Genomic DNA, 18785 nt, shown 5'->3' with positions numbered 1-18785 from the left:
AAAAAAACCATCTAAATGTTTTCCTGAAACCTTGATTTAACAAATAGAGCCCAAAGACAAGATACTTGGCTAACTGACCCTGTGCTATTACAGTCAAGGGTGAGTTTCCCAGTTAATTGGCCAATCATACTAAGGTCATGTATCTTCTAAATAATATTTTTTTTCTTTTCACTTCTCCACACACTGACGTCATCCTTCCAGGATGTTTTCTGCCTTACCAGGCCCAACTCAATGAAGCAGGCACTGATTTTTTTTCCTTACACTGACATCACTTTGTCATTTCAGCTGCAGGATGTGTTTCTGATTTGCTGGGCCTAAGCCAACCAAGCACGCTCAAGCTTTGTCTTCTTTGCCCGGAAATGCTTTTACTGGTTCTCTCAAAATGAGAATGTCATTCACCTACCTATCCTGCTTGGGCAACCACATTCCTAGCCAAGCAACAATGCATGCTAACAGTTCCACAAAGCTTTGCTCTGCTTTTCCTTCCACCTTCCAGAGAAACCTGGGAGACTGGCACTGGCTTGAGAGACATGCATGAAATACTGCTTCATGAGAGACTTTCAATCCCAGCATGACAACATTACTATAGACCAAGAGAGAGATCTCCACTTTTCCCAAGTAGAACTGGAACTTCCTCCTGCTTCCAGTCAAGCTCCAAACCTCCTGTTCAAATAGCAAACTAGGATGCTCAGATAAAAGTGATAGAACATGTTCCAAGCACTATAGCAGAATTAAATACTAGATAAAGAACGGTTTGTGAGCAAAAAAAAGGATAATGTTAAGCAAGGTTTTGCAACAGCATGATTTCTGTGATCCCACCCAAAAAAACTTAACAGCTGCACAGTGCTCACCTTACTTTTTGTTATTCTGGTCAGACCAGGACGGACGGACTGACTGACGGACTGACTGACTGACTTTTTCTTCGTCTTCCCTTTGTTACAAAAACAAATCTGTTCCTTTCTACAGTAGTTCCTTATGCAACATCACAGTTCTACTTGTGTCAGAAATAAGTTCACATTAGCATCCTCTGTCATAATTCACTCTAATCCAGGTAGGCAATATGTCTGTGATCAGCATCCATAGCAGCCTCTGAAAGCTGTAGGGGGCACAGACATGCAAGTACCCAATGCGACTAAACCATGTAATTAAGCTTTCTTTAGCTACCACGAGTCTAAAGCACTGCATATAAAAAAGAAAAATACTCATGTTGCTTTCATATTGTAACGTGCTGGTCACTTACATGTTATTAATATGTTAGAAACATTTTACACATTCAAATTAAGCATATCTTAATGCATTATTCCCATTAACTAAAATTAAGTAAATGTTATTACAGCCAGCACTGTCTCATTGACTGAAAATATGGATCTCAAACTCTACCTGCTGAACCAGAGGGAGGAGGAGCACCAGCTTTCTGCCATTCCGTAGCTTCTGCTGCCATTCTCCGTACATAGGTATCATCTACACACATCAAGATGTTTTCTGGTTTGATATCCGTGTGAATGATCTTACATTTGCTGTGGAGGTAATCTAAACCCTGCAATACCTGATTACAAAATATTCAGATGGAGAACAATTTCATTACCATCAAAAACAGTTACGCTGATTAGGATTCAACAGCTTTAGCATCAAGAGTCGTTATTCATAGCCCTCCAGATGTTGCTAAACTTTAACTTTTAGCAGCCTCACCCAGTATGGGGTGATGTAAGAAGTTCTGAGAGTAGCAGTATAGAACATGTGAAGAGATACAGGTTCTTCAGCCCTGCTTTGGAACTAAGCTATCATTAAGAAAACACCATGGATTTTCCTGTTTTTAGCTATCAAAATACCTGTCAAACATAATAGAAAACGTTAGAGGGGGAGGGCTAGGCTAACTGATTTACTGATTTAGAAAACACTGAGTGACCAAGCAATCGACAAATACATCAACACAGAGGTCAGTAATACAAACAATAAAAATAATAAAAATCAATTAAAAATTGAAATTGAAATAATACTTTCAAGCAGCAGTAAGTCTGACAGTAGCAGGAATATTCAACAATAAAGCATTACATTAAAAATTGCACATGCTCAATCTCCACTTTGATTGTAAGCAGTAAGTTAGAAGTAACGCAGGAGATGCATGAAGAGTCTCCCAGTGAGTTTGTGCTGTTATTATTTAGCAGAGAGCCTTGGAATTTGAAGTCAAGAACAGGAATAGACCAGTGAAAAAATGCTGCTCAATCCTCTCTCATTGAGCCACATTAAATTACCTTCCTAGCCTACATTTTTGTTCCCAGATGGAAAGAAACAGGGGAAATGTGATGTCATTTGCCCCAACAAAGTATCTGTGGAAAGGAGAATTCTCAACGACGAGGCAGAAAAGGTTATGCCACAATGACTTTGTTACTCCACCGCATACAACTGCAGTCTCTAGGAGCAAGGGTTTTTTTCCCCAGCTTTAAAAATTTCTCAGAGCCTGCTTTTGCATCTTCTATGAAATATATATGCATAGCACTAATCCCATTGACCTCAAGATCCTACACCTAAACTTGTTGATGAATTTCTATACTTGGTAAGTGAAGAATGGGGGGAAAAATCTCTGCTTACAGTTCTGCAGGACAAATGATTCATAACATTCCAATTTACAGCAATTCCACCCAAGTAGAATGACAAGCTATATTAACTGCTGTAGAAGGTCTTCGGCTGGCAAGTACAATGTCACTTCATCTATTACTACATATTGTAAAATTCAATTTTTGTGCAACTAAGAATGGACGGAAACTATTTTTCTACACTCTGCTGGAACTCTTCAAACATTCCTTTTTCGAAGAGTTAACTGATGTCAATATTTTATAACTGTACGCTTGTGACAAATTACTGGACAAGTTTCTCCTTAACGCTACAAATAACTGGAGATACTACAAAATCACAGTTAGGGCTAAGATTTCTAAAAACACAGTCCCTCAAGCCCTGCTAGACAATGATATATTAATACATTTCTAAGAACATTGTACTGAAATCTTACCTGTCGTATTATACTTTTTACACAATGGATTGGAAGGCCCTGATAGCTGGACTTAATAATCCATTTTAAAAGGTGATGTCCAAGTACTTCAAAAACCATACAGACATCTGTGATTTCATTAAGGATAAATGGCAAGTAGTTCTATTAGCGTTCAATTATCTTCCCAAAGCCATTACATAGATGAACTGTACTAAAATTAAAAATGGAATGAACTCCTAAAATGTACTTCTATAAAGTAAGGACAGATACAAAATAAACTGCACAATCCCAGACTGGACCCATCAAAACTAAACATCCTGGCCATTTATAGGCACGTAAGTAAATACGAGCACAGCCTATGGATTAACTTTATTTTTTAAAAAATACTGCAATAAGAGAGAGAGCAATAAAAAAATACAGCTCATACAACATGCAGTAATCTCTGTGAAACCATCTAATGCAAGAGCAAAAGGAACTGTTTTCAGTCCAGTATAAGCCAATTGAACATAAATTATTATTTATTTATTTTTACCTCTATTTATATTATGTATTACTGTATTTTACTCTCTGTATTCAGGGTTATGGTTTTAATCGATTGTTGTAAACCGCCCAGAGTCCCCCGAGGGGAGGAGATGGGCGGGGATAAGATAGATAGATAGATAGATAGATAGATAGATAGATAGATAGATAGATAGATAGATAGATAGATAGATAGATTAGATAGATTAGATAGATAGATAGATAGATAGATAGATAGATAGATAGATAGATAGATAGATTAGATAGATAGATAGATAGATAGATAGATAGATGATAGATAGATAGATAGATAGATAGATAGATGATAGATAGATAGATAGATAGATAGATGATAGATAGATAGATAGATAGATAGATAGATAGATAGATAGATGATAGATAGATAGATAGATAGAAAGAATTATTCCTGTAGCAATGACACCTTATAACTAATTAGAATTATAATGTATTATAGCTATCTTATAGAATCAGCTGGTGTTTTATTTAGTGACAATGTATCATTTCTTTGACTATCAAAAGTAGACAGTATAAAAATAGAAACATTCCCATGGTTATAAAAACAGACAAGTGTGCAAAAATAAATATTATATAGTAATATTACAAATATTAGGACATTTGCTGCACATAAAAAAATGTATATTGTCAATATTGTTAAGAAGGGCTAGTTATTCCAGAAAATAAGCTTACATTATCTACTACTGTACAAACAATAATCTGAAATTTTAAAACTACTTCCAAAAATATAAAAATATTCAAATTATTATAAAAGTTATTTACCATAACATATATTTTTTAAAAAGCAAAAAAAGCCAATTTACAGCTTTATGAGCAAATACAGGGGACTGCTCAAAAATATATGAATTTCTTACCCACTACATCTTAAATGAAATATCCCTATACTTTAAAAAATATTTACTTCTATAGTATTTCACAACATAATCATTCATTTTTAAAGGACTGGTCCACTAACTTAGTGTAATGTTTTGAAAAGGATGAACAAGTTTTTCATACTGTTTAAAAAGAAAGACGGAGGGACTGATTGAAAAGATACGTATGCCATTCATGCCAGAAATTTTAAAGTCGTCAATTAACTGTACAACCATGTCTTTATTTGGATCACGAGGGTCACTTTCACGAACCTAAAAACAAAGATGAAAAACATCATGTACATTTTAATTTAAGAAACACCAACATTCATATTTTAAACATTTATTTTAAAGGCAGTTCAGATTCAAAAAGGCATGAAAGCTGGCCAGGTGACCTTGGGCCAGTCCCTCTCTCTCAGCCCAACTCACGTCACAGGGTGGTTGTTGTGGGGAAAATAGGAGGAGGAAGGAGTATGAGGTATGTTTGCTGCCTTGAGTTATTTATAAAAAAAAATAATAAAGGTGGGATAGAAAATAAACAAACAAACAAACAAATTTCTACTTATTGCTACAAAGCTTGGGATGGTGTTACCATACTTACACATTTAAGCAACTTTATTTCATCCAAGGCTGTCTCTGTATAATGTTGAGCGCTTTTCACAACTTTCATTGCAACAAAACGTTTCCCCCTTTAAAATAATAAGTTTAAAATATACATATATATATCAAAGCCACACTTTTTTTTTTCCTATTTAAAAGAAGAAACACAGAGAACCGAAGTACAGGTTCAGTACAAATGACAACAACATTTCAGCAATATTCAGATAACTAAATGACAGCTGTCACCTTTTCTTCAATAATTACCTTCAACTAACAGGATTTAAGTTAATATTTTTAGCAACTAAATCAGAAGTATAATTACATATTGTGCCTGCCCTTTGTAAAACAGATTTGGTTCCTCTTAAAATACATGCATTCAATCAGTATATTGATCATTTGTTAGAGGGAAAAGATTTCAATATTTTGAATGTTTGACCGATTAGGCAGCATTAATACTATAAATTGCTACATTCAGCAGATGCACAGGATACATCATATATACATTGGAATATATATGTTAGGCTAATTTTAAAAAATCTATTAGTATCTGCTGGATAAAAATAAGAACATATCTTACTGCATGTCCCAGCATAGCCAGACGGTAGAGAAGTGTCCCCATCCTAATTTTCTAATAACGTGGTATCGCCCATTAAAGAGATCTCCAATTTTCACTGGATGATAGCCACCTTTCCAAAAATAAAAGGATATAAATTTAATTTGTAGTATTTTGCTTAGGTATGCATGAAAGGATCTTAATATCTCCAGCTAGCTCTAGAACTATAACTCTAAACACTTATTGGGATAAACCGTCACTGATTATAATGGAACAATTCTGAAAAAACAAGCCTAAGGTTGCATTGCCAGATTTATTTCAATGTTACAAAAAGAGCCACAAATTTCACACTAAAGATTTAATTGTATTCTGAAGCTTCATTGTTATCATAATTGCAAAGGAGACTGTAACTTAGTATAGGAAAACATTTTACCCATCCATCCATCCAATATATATGGCTGCCCATCTATTCAAGAAAATCTGGGTAGTGAACACAATAAAAAGGCATTTCATTAAACCAAGAAAAACCAAATAAAACCACACGGAAGTTGAGTAAAACATAAAACCACTAATCACATACACTCACACCACAGCTGCCAAAACTAGCACATTCTCCATTGGTCCATATTCATTTCAAAGGAAAGGACCTTGCTTCCTCTTCTTCTACCAAGAGTTTACCAGTTCAAACTCTTTAATACCAGTATTAAACTCTTGATTTAATGTACCTTAATTTAGTCAGCTGGATGTGATGGACAAAATCTTCCTCACATGGATAAAATCTCATTTGGCATTTTATGGATCCACAATATAAAACACCCATATATAACATTCCATTTCCATTTTACACACGTGTAAAATCTGATTTGTCATTTTATTATATGTAAATAATATATGTAAACTCTCATTCAGATTTAACGGACATTCTGTTTTAACAGACATCCCTCCCCCACATTAGCTGAATAAACTGAGAGCTTATTATACTAGGTATCATATCAGGTTTTCTCTGAAACAGCTATCAAAGGCTAAGTTATATGGTATTAAGTGAAAATATATTTTGTTTGGTTATGGCTTGCCATTTTTTTATGCATTTTATTAAGTTTCAAGACAAAGATAAAAGCTATGAAAAAACAAAAAACCACACAAAAAAAGAAAAACTAAAAAGGTGTGAAAACACAAGAATTTTTTTTTCAACATTACAGAAAGATATGACTTTCGACTTTTAACAGCAAAGATATAGAAAAAATTTCCATAATCAATCTCTTACTCTATATTAAACCAAAACCACATAATTTCTATAAATCATTCCCCTTTAGCACATTATAAAAATCATTAAGTACATATACTCCCGTCCCTTATATTAAAATAAAGGGGAAAAAATCATATAAACCTCCTAAACAACTCCCCCCGCAAAATAACACATATTTAATTATTCCCTACCTACTATTATATACATTTCTGTCTACTATAATAAAAATCAAACTAAAAAGCACATAAATTGTCTGCCATTATACTAAATAATACGACAGTTTTAACAATCTTAATCTTAATAAACCCAAAAAAGAAAAGCAATTTGAAACAATGACCTTAAATCAAATTCTTAAAACCATCCAAACAAACATTTTAATACCCTAATAATCTTAATCCATATCCTTAAAAACAAGTAACATCAGTCAAACCCTAAAATCAATCGATAAATATTCTTAAACCCTTATCCCACTTCAAAATAAACCAAAGCATTTACATATCCCCACAATGTACACAGAGCTTTTCTCTTGAAAAAATCAAACAGCCCAACTGCCCCCCTCAAAAATTCTAACTTCTCTTCAGAAAACCTCTCATACATAATAACCTCTTCTTTTTCATGGCATTTCACCAGAAAGTCAATTTTACTTATTGCTTGCAGATCCCTCTCTCCATTAAATTTCTCCAATTCCACTATCCAATCTTCATCCAGCATCTCAACAGAAATCTCGATCTCATTCTTAGAAGAAACATTTCTATCACTGTTGAATTCCACAATTTCATCTACTACATCCCCAACCAGATGACACATTTTAGAGCTCATATTTTCCACAATGTCCTGAATATCTTGTATAAAAACTTGGTAAAAGTCAGAAGTAATTGTGTAGGAAAATGCTAATATTCTCAAATTTAATACCAAAATAATAATAGGAAGACAATTGTTTACTTTCAATCCTCCTTTATATTTGGAAGGAAAACAAATTCCAAAACTTAAAAAAGAATTTTTTTAAAAAGTAATTGCAAAAATAACGATAAGCACCAAGAAAGCCAGCTTCTCCTTGATGTAGAAAGCCTCTCTTAGGGTACATATACTTAAAAAATATATTGAAATTTGGAGATTCAGAAATGGGGTGGCCGGTCTTAATGTCCCTTTAAGGCTACAGTGCGGCTTGGAAAAAAATGACGTCCCAGCCTCCCAACTAGCTCTTACCAGTCGAACGCAAAATGCTGTTTGCAATCCTCTGGCTGCAAACAGCCGTCCGGAGGACAGATGGGGTGATTCCAGGTGTTTTCCTTTATCCAGAGAACACTCCTGGGCTTCAGGAAAACCTGCCTGAGCCCAAAAAAAATTGCCGCGTTGTCAGTTCCACCCGCTAAGCCTGCAGGCACAGCGGCTCAGTCCGCCATGTCCCCACCAGAAGTCAGTTATGGCTTACCATATTGTATACACTCATTCTTGTTTATAAACCACAGCCATCCACGTGATTTATAAACCATAATGTCCATGTTTGTGTGTAAGTCCAATAACTGCAATTTATTCTGCAAACTACAATTAAAGCAAACCATGGGGTGGCATGAATATACTCTCTGTGTTACACAAATACTGTTTGCTATTAAAATACATTGACTAGAAAAAGTCTTTATTCAACATCTTCTCTACAAACCTACAGTATTAATAAGGACAACACCACTATCCATCACGAATGTGTTCAACGGTTGCGTCTCATTTGTTTAACAGCTCGAGTAATCTTCAATGATTCACCAAACTTCAATTAACTACAGTACACTTGCCACTACAACACTAATTTCAGAGATCGAGGACACCTTCAACTGGGATAGATAATCTTGGTCCTTCAACTATTGTTGCAATTTAATTCCCAGCAGCCTTGCCAGCATAGCCTATGGGGAGGGATTTGGGGAGATTAGCAATATCTGGAAGGCCACAACTTGCTCATCCCTGATCTAAATTCTCTGGCACAACCATGAAGAACATACCTGGATAATTACAGCAAAGTTATGAATGGTTTAGTTTCTAAATCTGAAATATTTCCTATTGCAATTTAAAAAGGAAAATAAATTAATTCAAAAGAAAACTGGAGATCACAAAGTGTACAGAAAGAAAAAGAGTAATTAAAATCTGGAAAAAAAAAACCCATATATGATTAGGCAGAGGAAATATCTAACAAAGTTTTCAAAGCTTTCACTCTTCATTGTATCTTCAAGAATTAGTTATCTCTAAACAATCTGCATTTTACCTACCATCAAGAGTTAGGGGATTTCCAGAATATTTAATTCCTCATTTTTTCAGAGAAACCTCACTAGTGACATACATTGTCAATTAATCTTACAATATGGACTACCAGATATGCCCCAAGGGAGGCTATAAAAGGAAGAGTTTGTTCAAAATCAATCTGGATAGTTCTGTTTCAATCTGCCTGCCAAGAGGAATTAGTATATGCAAGCAAAAATACAAAGACAGATACTGTACAAAAATATGTGTTATCATTTAGTATTAGAAATCAAAATGCAAGAACACACTAGGGTCTTTGAAAATCTATTTAAATAAATAAGTGAACATAGCTGACTATTATTGTTCAACAGTACAACCATTTTTAAAAGTCTGCACCCACTGAAGCTATTTTATATTAATCTTTCCATATATAGAATTTTTACACATACTGTTCTTACAAAATACGTTATCTCAGCAGCAATTTAAAACGTCAGCCAATATTATTTTAACAAGTCTATATTCTGAATGGCAAAAAATGTAAAAAAAATATTAAAATGTGGCATTCAATATAAATTCTATCAATCTCTAAAAGAGCTATTTTGTAATTGAGCATCACAACAAAAAGAATGAACTGTCTCATGCAATGACTGAATGGTCTTGAAAGAAAAGAAATAGAAATGCAGAGATTATTTCTTTCAAAGTACCTCTTGAATGTACTATTATTTTAAGCTGGCAGATGTAGGAAATTCTTCCCATTGTTAATTGGATGAATAGGAGACATCTCCAGATTCTAGAGTGAAAAAGAGCTAAAGAAAAGCAAAACCATTCTAGTCCTCTACAGGAGTTTCCAACTTTTCTGGTTCAGTTGGCACATTTGGAATGTTAAAGCAATGCTGTGCACATTATCATCCTTCAGTCCCTGTTAATTCTATTCCCTCACTTCCTCTCTTAGTCAGTATAAACAAGTAGCACACTGTTTGCTTTTCCAAGAGGTTTCCCAGAAGGCATTTTTAAGAGGCCTCCCTTAGAAGGGAGCTCCAGGGCCTAGGCAGCCTCTTAGCCCCAACCAAACACATCTAAGGGTTTGTTTTTCCAGCACCTATTTCGTATACTCTAGTACCCAATTCTCTTTCTGGCACCAGTTATCTATCATCTACATCCTAACTTCTAGACCACCCTATTTTCTCCCTCTCTCTTCCCATCCCATTGATGCTAGCCAATAGATTAAAAAGAGCCAGGGTGGTGTAGTGATTAAGGTGCCAGACTAGGACCAGAAAGATGTAGGTTCAAGTTCTCAACCAATCTCACAGGTTGTTGATTATTCTGGGGTTAACATGGAGACATTTTAGAATCTAATATGGCCATACTTGAAAACAATGTGAATTGAGCAATCAGATATAGAACAGCCATCACACATTTTGTGTATATTATACCATGGCCCCAAGAAATCCAAGAAACAAGAATAAACAATTTATCACCTCAAGCGTTAAACCGCTGAGCTGTCGATTGGAAGGTCGGCGGTTCGAAACCGCGCGACGGGGTGAGCTCCCGTTGTTAATCCCAGCTCCTGCTCACCTAGCAGTTCGAAAACATGCAAATGTGAGTAGATCAATAGGTACCGCTTCGGCGGGAAGGTAACGGCGTTCCGTGTCGTCATGCTGGCCACATGACCCGGAAGAAACAGAGATGAGCACCGCCCCCTAGAGTCGGACTCGACTGGACTTTACGTCAAGGGAAACCTTTACCTTTACCTAAGCTTGCCTAGCTTACGCAGACTAGGTATAGTAGACTCTCAGTTAACCGGCACCCATGGGGACTGGTAGATTTTGTCTGTCTGTCTGTCTGTCTGTCTGTCTGTGTCTGTCTGTCTGTCTGTCTGTGTCTGTCTGTCTGTCTATCTATCTATCTATCGTATTTTTATTACCGCCCCATCTCCCTTCTGGTTGTTTGAGAGTTATTATTAAACCCTAATACCCACTAGATTGCAGCAGAGAGATACAGATTTTTTTTCTGGTTGCTTGAGAGTGCCAGTTTTTTTCCTGGTTGCTTGAGAGTGCCAGTTTTTTTCCAGTTTGATTTTTGTGCCAATTGCTTGAGAGTGCCGGTTGCTTGAGTTCCCGTTAACTGAGAGTCTACTGTATTAATGTATTGTGCTTTAGTAGTTAAAGCAAATTTATTTATTTAGGATTGATTGATTGATGTTTAATACAATAGTATTAACACTGAATGCAAAATAAGCAGAAAAGAGAACCGGTGGAAAAAAACAAAGAATTTTAGCATCAATTGTTTGCTTACCATTTTTCCCAGTTTTCTTGATTATTTAATTAACTAAATATATAATAGATATAAGAATATAGTAACTGTGATTTTAGTAACTGTGATTTTAGGGTAAGTAATAAACAGAATATTAAACTCTGTGAATATATCTTAACAGAAGAATGTGAATTGCCTAGCACTGGAAGAACGCTGCAACGCCATCAGTTCAATAATGAAATGATCTTCAATGAATCTCCCAATGTTTACATATGTTTTCTGAATCAGAGTTGTAGATTTAGGCAGCAGTCCTATAATATCTGGGAAGTATCTGAAGATCCATTAGATAAATCTAATTGTCCCTCCAAAAACTAACCTCCAAGACTCTGGACCAGCCTTTCTCAACCCTTTGATCTTGGAGGAGCTATTTGTTCCATGTGTAGGCCTGTATATATGCATTAACAGTGTTCTTAAACTAAAAAACAAAAAATGAAACTTACCTCTTTAATGTGAAGTTGCCTGAATTTGAAATAATTTTTAAAATAAATTGTGATCTCCCAGGGAACCCTAGTGATCTCTAGTGGAACCCTAGGGTGCCATGGAACCCTGGTTGAAAAACCCTGCTCTGGACAAAGATCTGTCCTTATGAGCTTGCATCAGACAACACAGCTTTTCTAATGTTTATAGAGGCAAAAAAGATGAGTCATAGGCAGATGCAGTGAGGCAGTCTAGTTGGACAGCCTGATGAATTTAATAAAATAAATAAGTAAATTTTAAAAGTATAATGATAAGTTTTGCTAAAGTAGGTAATAACGAATGGACCACCCTAAGTAAACTCTATCATCAATAAAGAGCCACCTTGTTAATTCTTTCTCCTTAGTGCCCCAACAACTGCAAACTACTGGGAGTTTTGGGGAAAAGGGGCAAGATTTAATTGATAACAGAAAATAATTCAGCTACTGACTGACGTATTAAAAAAAATAAAATTATGTTAAATTATTTAAACACTTAATAAGGTTCTTGCCTACCTTCCACAGCCCAGAATTATGTAAAGGATAAAGCATTACCGGTAATTTAGGCTCTTTTTGTCTGGTTAAGATGGTTTGAAAAAACTAATGTGATTTGGGGAACTTCTAGATTTTTAGTCTCAAATTATGTAAACACCAAGTTCCAAAATTAATCACGCTTACATTATTTGTACAAACCAACCTTTGCAATAATCTGCAGGATCTTCTTGCTCTTCATCGTCAGATCCCAGAATCTCTTCCTCTGGCTCTGGTGGGGTTGGCTCCGGCAAAGGTGGAGGAGGAGGTGGAGGAGGTGGTGGTGGTGCAGAGGGAACTTTTTGTTGAGGCTCTGGCCTATAAATGAAAAAAATATATACATTCAGTAAGTAAAATGCTTGAGCAAATTTCAAGAGCTTAGCCACTAATCTTTTCCTGGCTTTTTATTCAACAATTTGCAAACTTAAATTCCTTATGAAAGACCATAATTTACTCTGTGTGGGCTACAGAAATGAATCTAAAAATGTTATGAAATGCAGCAAGACTAAAAAACAGCAAGAGCAGGTTGGTACAAAACGAAGGATTTAAAACACACACGCACGCACACATAACATCAGACCAAAAGATGGGGGAAATCCACTGTCTCTGTTCCTTACCTGGTCAGTGCAAACTACCAGTCTTTTGAATAAAATGGTACCTCTGCTGCTTTATTTCAAGATGTGAACCTTTTTTACTTTGCTCTAAAACACAGGCAATTATATCACATTAATCTTCCATTTAATAGTGTTAACATAGCAATATCAGTTTTGCTGTCTTGATTAGATATAGCAGGGTTTCTCAACCAGGGTTCCGTGGAGCCCGAGGGTTCTGCGAAAGGTCACTAGGGGTTCCCTGGGAGATCACGATTTTTTAGAAGTATTGGGCAACTTCACCTTAAAGAGCTAAGTTTCATTCTTTATTTTTAGTTTAAGAACACTGTTAACGCATATATACAGGCCTACACATGAAATGAATGTAATAATTTTGTAACTTCTGGCCTGTATTTGAGCCTGGATCTGCAGGGGTTCCCCGAGGCCTGAAAAATATTTCAAGGGTTCCTCCAGGGTCAAAATGTTGAGAAAGGCTGAGATATGTCCTTGGCAGGGATCACACAGTCCCCAGATACTTTTGGAATTCAACTCCATGCAGCCCTAGACAGCATAGGCATTGGTCAGGGATTATGGGGATTTACAGTCCAACAATCACAGAAGACTACCAATTCCGTTGCCCTATTTGGTGTTTATTCTACATGATAAACTTGAAGAGAGACCAAGTAATAATAAAGGATGATACAGATAGTTCTCATTTAGCAACCACAATTGGGACAGGCAATTAGGTTGTTAAGTGAAACAGCTGCTAAATGAAACCATGACTGTCCTTATGATTTTACTTCAGCTTTCCTTTGCTTTAAAGGCCTGCAAAGGTTGTAAATGTGAGGATTGGTCGTAAAGTTACTTTTTTATCACTGTTGTAACTGGTCGCTAAACAAGGCAGTCACTAAACAAGGACTACCTGTGACTGCCTCATTTAGCGACCATTCAACAGACCGTTCACAATCACAGCATAGTTAACTAATTTGGAGAATTATAAAAGCGACACACATATTATGTGTTTTCAAATTGGAACATAACTGACTTAACCTTACAATGAACAGATAAAACCACAGTTACTCTTCATATATCACACCACCTAAAAATGGGGAAAGCAAGGATTATGCTAATGTTATCAACATCAGTGATTCTTCCCCTCCTTTCTTGTTTGAAGAAAATAAGTTCGCTTTTTCAGCTTAACCTACACGTCATTTATCATAAAGCCATAACTAGAAATCACATTTTAATGCTGGTTTCCAATTATGGTTTGTACAGGAAATGTATACTATAATATGATGCTTTTGATGAAACTGCAAATCACATTTTTCTTCAAGCAACAGAAGAAAGGGGATAAAGAAATGTGTAAGATTTCTTAAAGGGTTATTCTAATACTCTAATAATACTGAATTATTGTTTGGGGTATGTGTGCCCATCAAATGAAGAGTTTTAGAATCATCTAAAATTTCCAGTCACTTTTGTAATAGTGTTTTTTTATTAAAATTTAAAATAAAAGTTGAAACGGAGACAATCAGTTGCACATCTTTATACACTGATTGAGATTTAAACAATGAATGAACAAAAGTAGTAGCAGCAAACGTCTAAGCATAAAAGTGACAGATAACAGTGACACATAAAAGAATACAATATTATGAAGATCAGTGTGATCAAGGCTCTCTCCATTTAACTAATTTTTAGGTTGAGTCCTGATTATACTGTATGCATAACCCTTAGGATTTAAAGATACTGCCTCCAATAATTTGAACCCTGGACTGGACTTGGTCTGTTCCCCCTGCTGTAACGTCTGATGTAACTGGCCTGTTTGACTTCATTGTTTTGTCCCAGGATAGGACATCCCCACTTTCTATAAGATTTGTACCAGATAAAAGAATAGCATTTTGTTCTAATAATGTCCTTCCTCTGAAGCAGTTGCACGGCAGCCGGCCCTTCATAAAGCCAACCTTTTCTAATTCTCCATCAGGATCTCTTGCTGGAAGAGGCTTATACAATGGAAATACAACTAACAATATCAACGTATGAAATGCACAACTCTGAAAATTAAATTAGACCAACAGAGAACAGAACATAGCCTTAGGATAAGCAACCAATTCATTGATGCATGTCATTCATAAAACCTTGTCATCTATAAATTATTAGATGAAAAACTGCTCCATTCATTTTATCAGCAAGCTGGTTATTAAAACTCACTACTGTAGTGACCTAACAGACAGTCCAAATAGACATGGTTTTTAACTTTTTGCTTAATGTAATTAACCACACAGACTTATTTTTCAACCCAAAAATCATATTTCAGCAATCAGGTATTTTTAAGCAGCAAAAGGTAACACTCATTTTTTTCTCTGCACAAAAAATGAGCAATAACATCAAAATAACAAAACAGAACTTTAAGTTTCTACTATGCTGCAGTGTTACTATGGCAACTGGCTTAGATGTCTATTCATATCAGCAAGTACCAGAGACAACTTTAGGTAAATGAAACATTGGCTCTAAGTGTCTCTTTCAGCAGGAAAATCTTACTAAGAACATTCTGCTTAAGATGACATTTTGGACCTAGAAAGATAAAACACTATACATCAATTTAGTTTGCTGTTAACAAATACTAACACAAAACCAAGTTTTTATTCGAGTATTTGGTATCATTATCCTTTTGTTGAAAATAAGCTGGATATTAATTGCATTAAATAAAATTGCACTAAAATATAAAACCGGTCATCTTCATATTAATACAATACAGCATGCTGCAAATAAAGTACCTATGCTTTCCAATGAGTAATTTGAAAATATTCCCCTGTTCTTACGCACACTGCGTTAGCTTTCATTTAGTTTCAACGAAGTGCCTATTCTTTCTTAGAGCATTTTAAACCATTCAAAGGACAGTGGGCAGTGCAGACATTAGCAAGAGGGAAGATTACATATTTAGGTTCTCATAGGAGATGGCACATTGGATAAGAAGGCCTATTTTGTGCCATGTTTACAGGAGCAGAAATGCCAGAAAGAGTGAGAAATGCACACACACACACACACACAATTTAAATCTCTTGGCACATACTGTATGCTGGCTAAATCCTGACTGTTGTCATGATGACTTTGAAGTCCTGGGCCTCATTGTTTATGTTGAGATGTCCCCCCCAAAATCATCTAGAGACTTCTCAACATAAAATCTGCACTAAAATAAAGAAAGCAGTGCTGAGGGCAATTAAGAAGATGCAAACTGCTTCTCACTGTACCTTATCACCATAGCAAGATGTTAGAGAAAGGCCATCTTCTCCAGTCTAGGACAAGATAGGACAATCTAATCTACATATTTCAGATCGTGTATTGTGCGATTTCAGAAAGGTGTGTTCAAAACAAACAGCACCAAAGACTCTCATTCATGAGCCAATAATACATTAGCAAAGGAAACAACTAGAATTGACCCGGAGGAACAAAAAATGCAATCAAGGCAGGCCCCAGCAAAACCTATCCTCTGAGTAATTCCTAAGGGTAATGTTATTGGGTGCAATCCCTCACCATCCTACCTCCCGTTTCCAGTTCTAACATGCTAAAACTACAGGATGTGTTGTTTCTAAAGCAATGGAAACTAGCTAAAAAGAGAGAGAAAAATCATCAAGCAAACCTATCAATATTTTTGTATCCTAGAAAATATATGATTATCAGAACACTTCTATACGGCTTCACTTAATTTCACACAAATTAAATGAGATTTACTTCGGCATACATACTTGTAGGATTGCTGTCAAAGTATAAGCAATTTGAAATTATGTGATAGATCAGTTTCTTTAAAGCATTCCACATTGTCTTACAAAATCACCAAAATTAAATCTAAAGAATATGTGAATATGAATTAAAATGGTAAACTACTACACTGAAAAGAAACCAACATCAAATGCAGGTAGTCCTTGTTTAGTGATTGCCTCATACAGCAACCATTCACAGTTATGGTGATGAAAAAGTAACTTTAACAACCAATCTTCACATTTACAACCTTCACAGGTCTGTAAAGCAAAGGAAAGCTGAAGTAAGATCATAAGCACAGTTGCAGTTTCATTTAGCAACTGCTTCACTTAATGACCGAGATGCTGGTCCCAACTGTGGTCACTAAATGTGGACCACCTATACTTCAAAATTCCTAACTTACTCTCAAAAAAAAAAATTTTTGCAGTCACTTCAGAAACAGTCTAATTATTATTGCTAAATATTAAGAATTTATTAAAGGGAGCTTTTGTTATTTTCAAATTATATGTATATCCAATACTGGTAAGAGCAAGTAAACAATCTCACAAAACAAGGGTATTGCATGGAGGAACAATTAACAATTAATTATCAATACCCTGCATAGAAAAAAGGTTCAAAGATTTCAACTTCCACTTAATACATATGGAAGCCTCAACTGGCTAAAACTTCCACCCAATAGTTTGTATTAAAAAGTCATTCCGAAAAACGCAGATTTGTTTTGCATTAGTTATGTTGGTTTAAATTTTTAGTTGCAGAACATTAGTCTGATGTGGAGTCCTTGGTGCTCTCTGAGCCTTGTTGTTTTCTTGCAGACGTTTCATTGCCAGACTAGGCAACATCTTCAGTGCGAAGAGGGAGTGGAACTTGCACTCAGTATATATTCTGTGGCTTGCCCTGCTTGTGTTGGTGGGGGTGCTGTTCTCTCCTTGGGAGTTCTTTGACTGGGCTGTTGTTTGCTGCTTGGTTGATTGCCTGAGTTAATAGTTCCTTGATTAGGGTGTATTGTGCTGTTTGATGGTTCATCTGGTGTTAATCCTAGTGTTGATTTTTGCATATCTGGGTGTTGATTGCTGGCAAGGGAGTGTACTGGTCTTTTGGCTTTTCTATTGTCTCTTTTGAACGGTATGTAAATGTTGTTTACCTCTATGTGTCTGTTGATAGCTGCTTGGTCTGGGTGCCAGGCTTCCAGGAATTCTCTGGCGTTTTTGGATTTGGCTTGGTTTAGGATGCTCACAGTTTCCCAGCTGAAACTATGGTTGAGTCTGTCCATGTGTTGTGAGAGTAAGGAGTTCTCATCGTGTCTTCTGACTGCTAGTTGGTGTTCGTGGATGTCCTCTGCTAGTCTTCTGCCTGTCTGTGCTACATAGTGGCTGTTACAGTCTTTGCACTGTATCTTGTAAATAACTCCTGTTTTTTCTTCTTGGGCTATTGGGTCTTTTGGCTTGCTTAATATCTTTTGAAGAGTTTTAGTTGGTTTATGTGCTATGGTGATGCCATGTGGTTGTAACAGTCTGTTGGGGTTTCTGAGATGTTTCTGATGTATGGCGATGTTATCCTTTTCATAGTTTACATTGGTTGGGTTGCAGTGGGTTGGGTGGCGAGGCACTTTTTGATAAAGTTGAGCGGGTATCCATTTTGTTGGAAGATGCTGTGCAGATGTTCTTTTTCTTTTTTCTGGTGTTCTGAGTTGCTGCAGTGTGTAAGTGCTCGTCTGAATAATGTTCTTACACAGCTTCTCTTGTGGGAGGTTGGATTGTTACTTTGGTAGTGGAGCACCTGGTTGGTGTGGGTAGCTTTCCTGTAGACTTGTGTTTCTAACTTACTGTCATTTCCTCTGCTGATGAGTATGTCCAGGAATGGTAGTGAGTTGTTTTCTTCCTCCCTTGTGAATTTTATTCCATTAAAGATGTTATTGATGGTTTTGTGGGTTTCTTCCAGTTGTTTCTTTTGTATTATGACAAAAGTGTCATCGACATACCGGATCCATACTTTGGGTTGTATGTGTGGGAGTGCTATCCTTTCCAGACGCTGCATTACGATCTCTGCTGTAAGTCCTGAAATTGGTGATCTCATGGATATTCCTTTGATCTGTTGGTATATTCCTCCATCAAACTGAAAGTAGGTTGTAA

General features: G+C 36.0%; 1 protein-coding gene across 5 annotated transcripts in view; it reads right to left on the bottom strand.

Annotated features, from left to right (window-relative positions):
* SRPK2 (SRSF protein kinase 2) overlaps nt 1-18785 on the bottom strand; it is a 113845-nt gene that overhangs the window by 31782 nt on the left and 63278 nt on the right. For all 5 annotated transcript variants that reach the window (XM_063308015.1, XM_063308017.1, XM_063308018.1 and 2 more), the window contains 6 exons: nt 12480-12631; nt 5570-5678; nt 4994-5081; nt 4578-4665; nt 3008-3114; nt 1381-1546 (listed from right to left, as the gene is read on the bottom strand). In XM_063308015.1, coding sequence (XP_063164085.1) covers nt 1381-1546; nt 3008-3114; nt 4578-4665; nt 4994-5081; nt 5570-5678; nt 12480-12631 — 710 coding nt within the window. The remainder of the gene's footprint in view (nt 1-1380; nt 1547-3007; nt 3115-4577; nt 4666-4993; nt 5082-5569; nt 5679-12479; nt 12632-18785) is intronic.

Source organism: Candoia aspera, chromosome 7 (assembly GCF_035149785.1).
Source record: "Candoia aspera isolate rCanAsp1 chromosome 7, rCanAsp1.hap2, whole genome shotgun sequence".
Taxonomy (NCBI): domain Eukaryota; kingdom Metazoa; phylum Chordata; class Lepidosauria; order Squamata; family Boidae; genus Candoia; species Candoia aspera.
The sequence above is the reverse complement of the archived record's forward strand: the minus strand, read 5'-3'. Positions and strand labels throughout refer to the sequence as shown.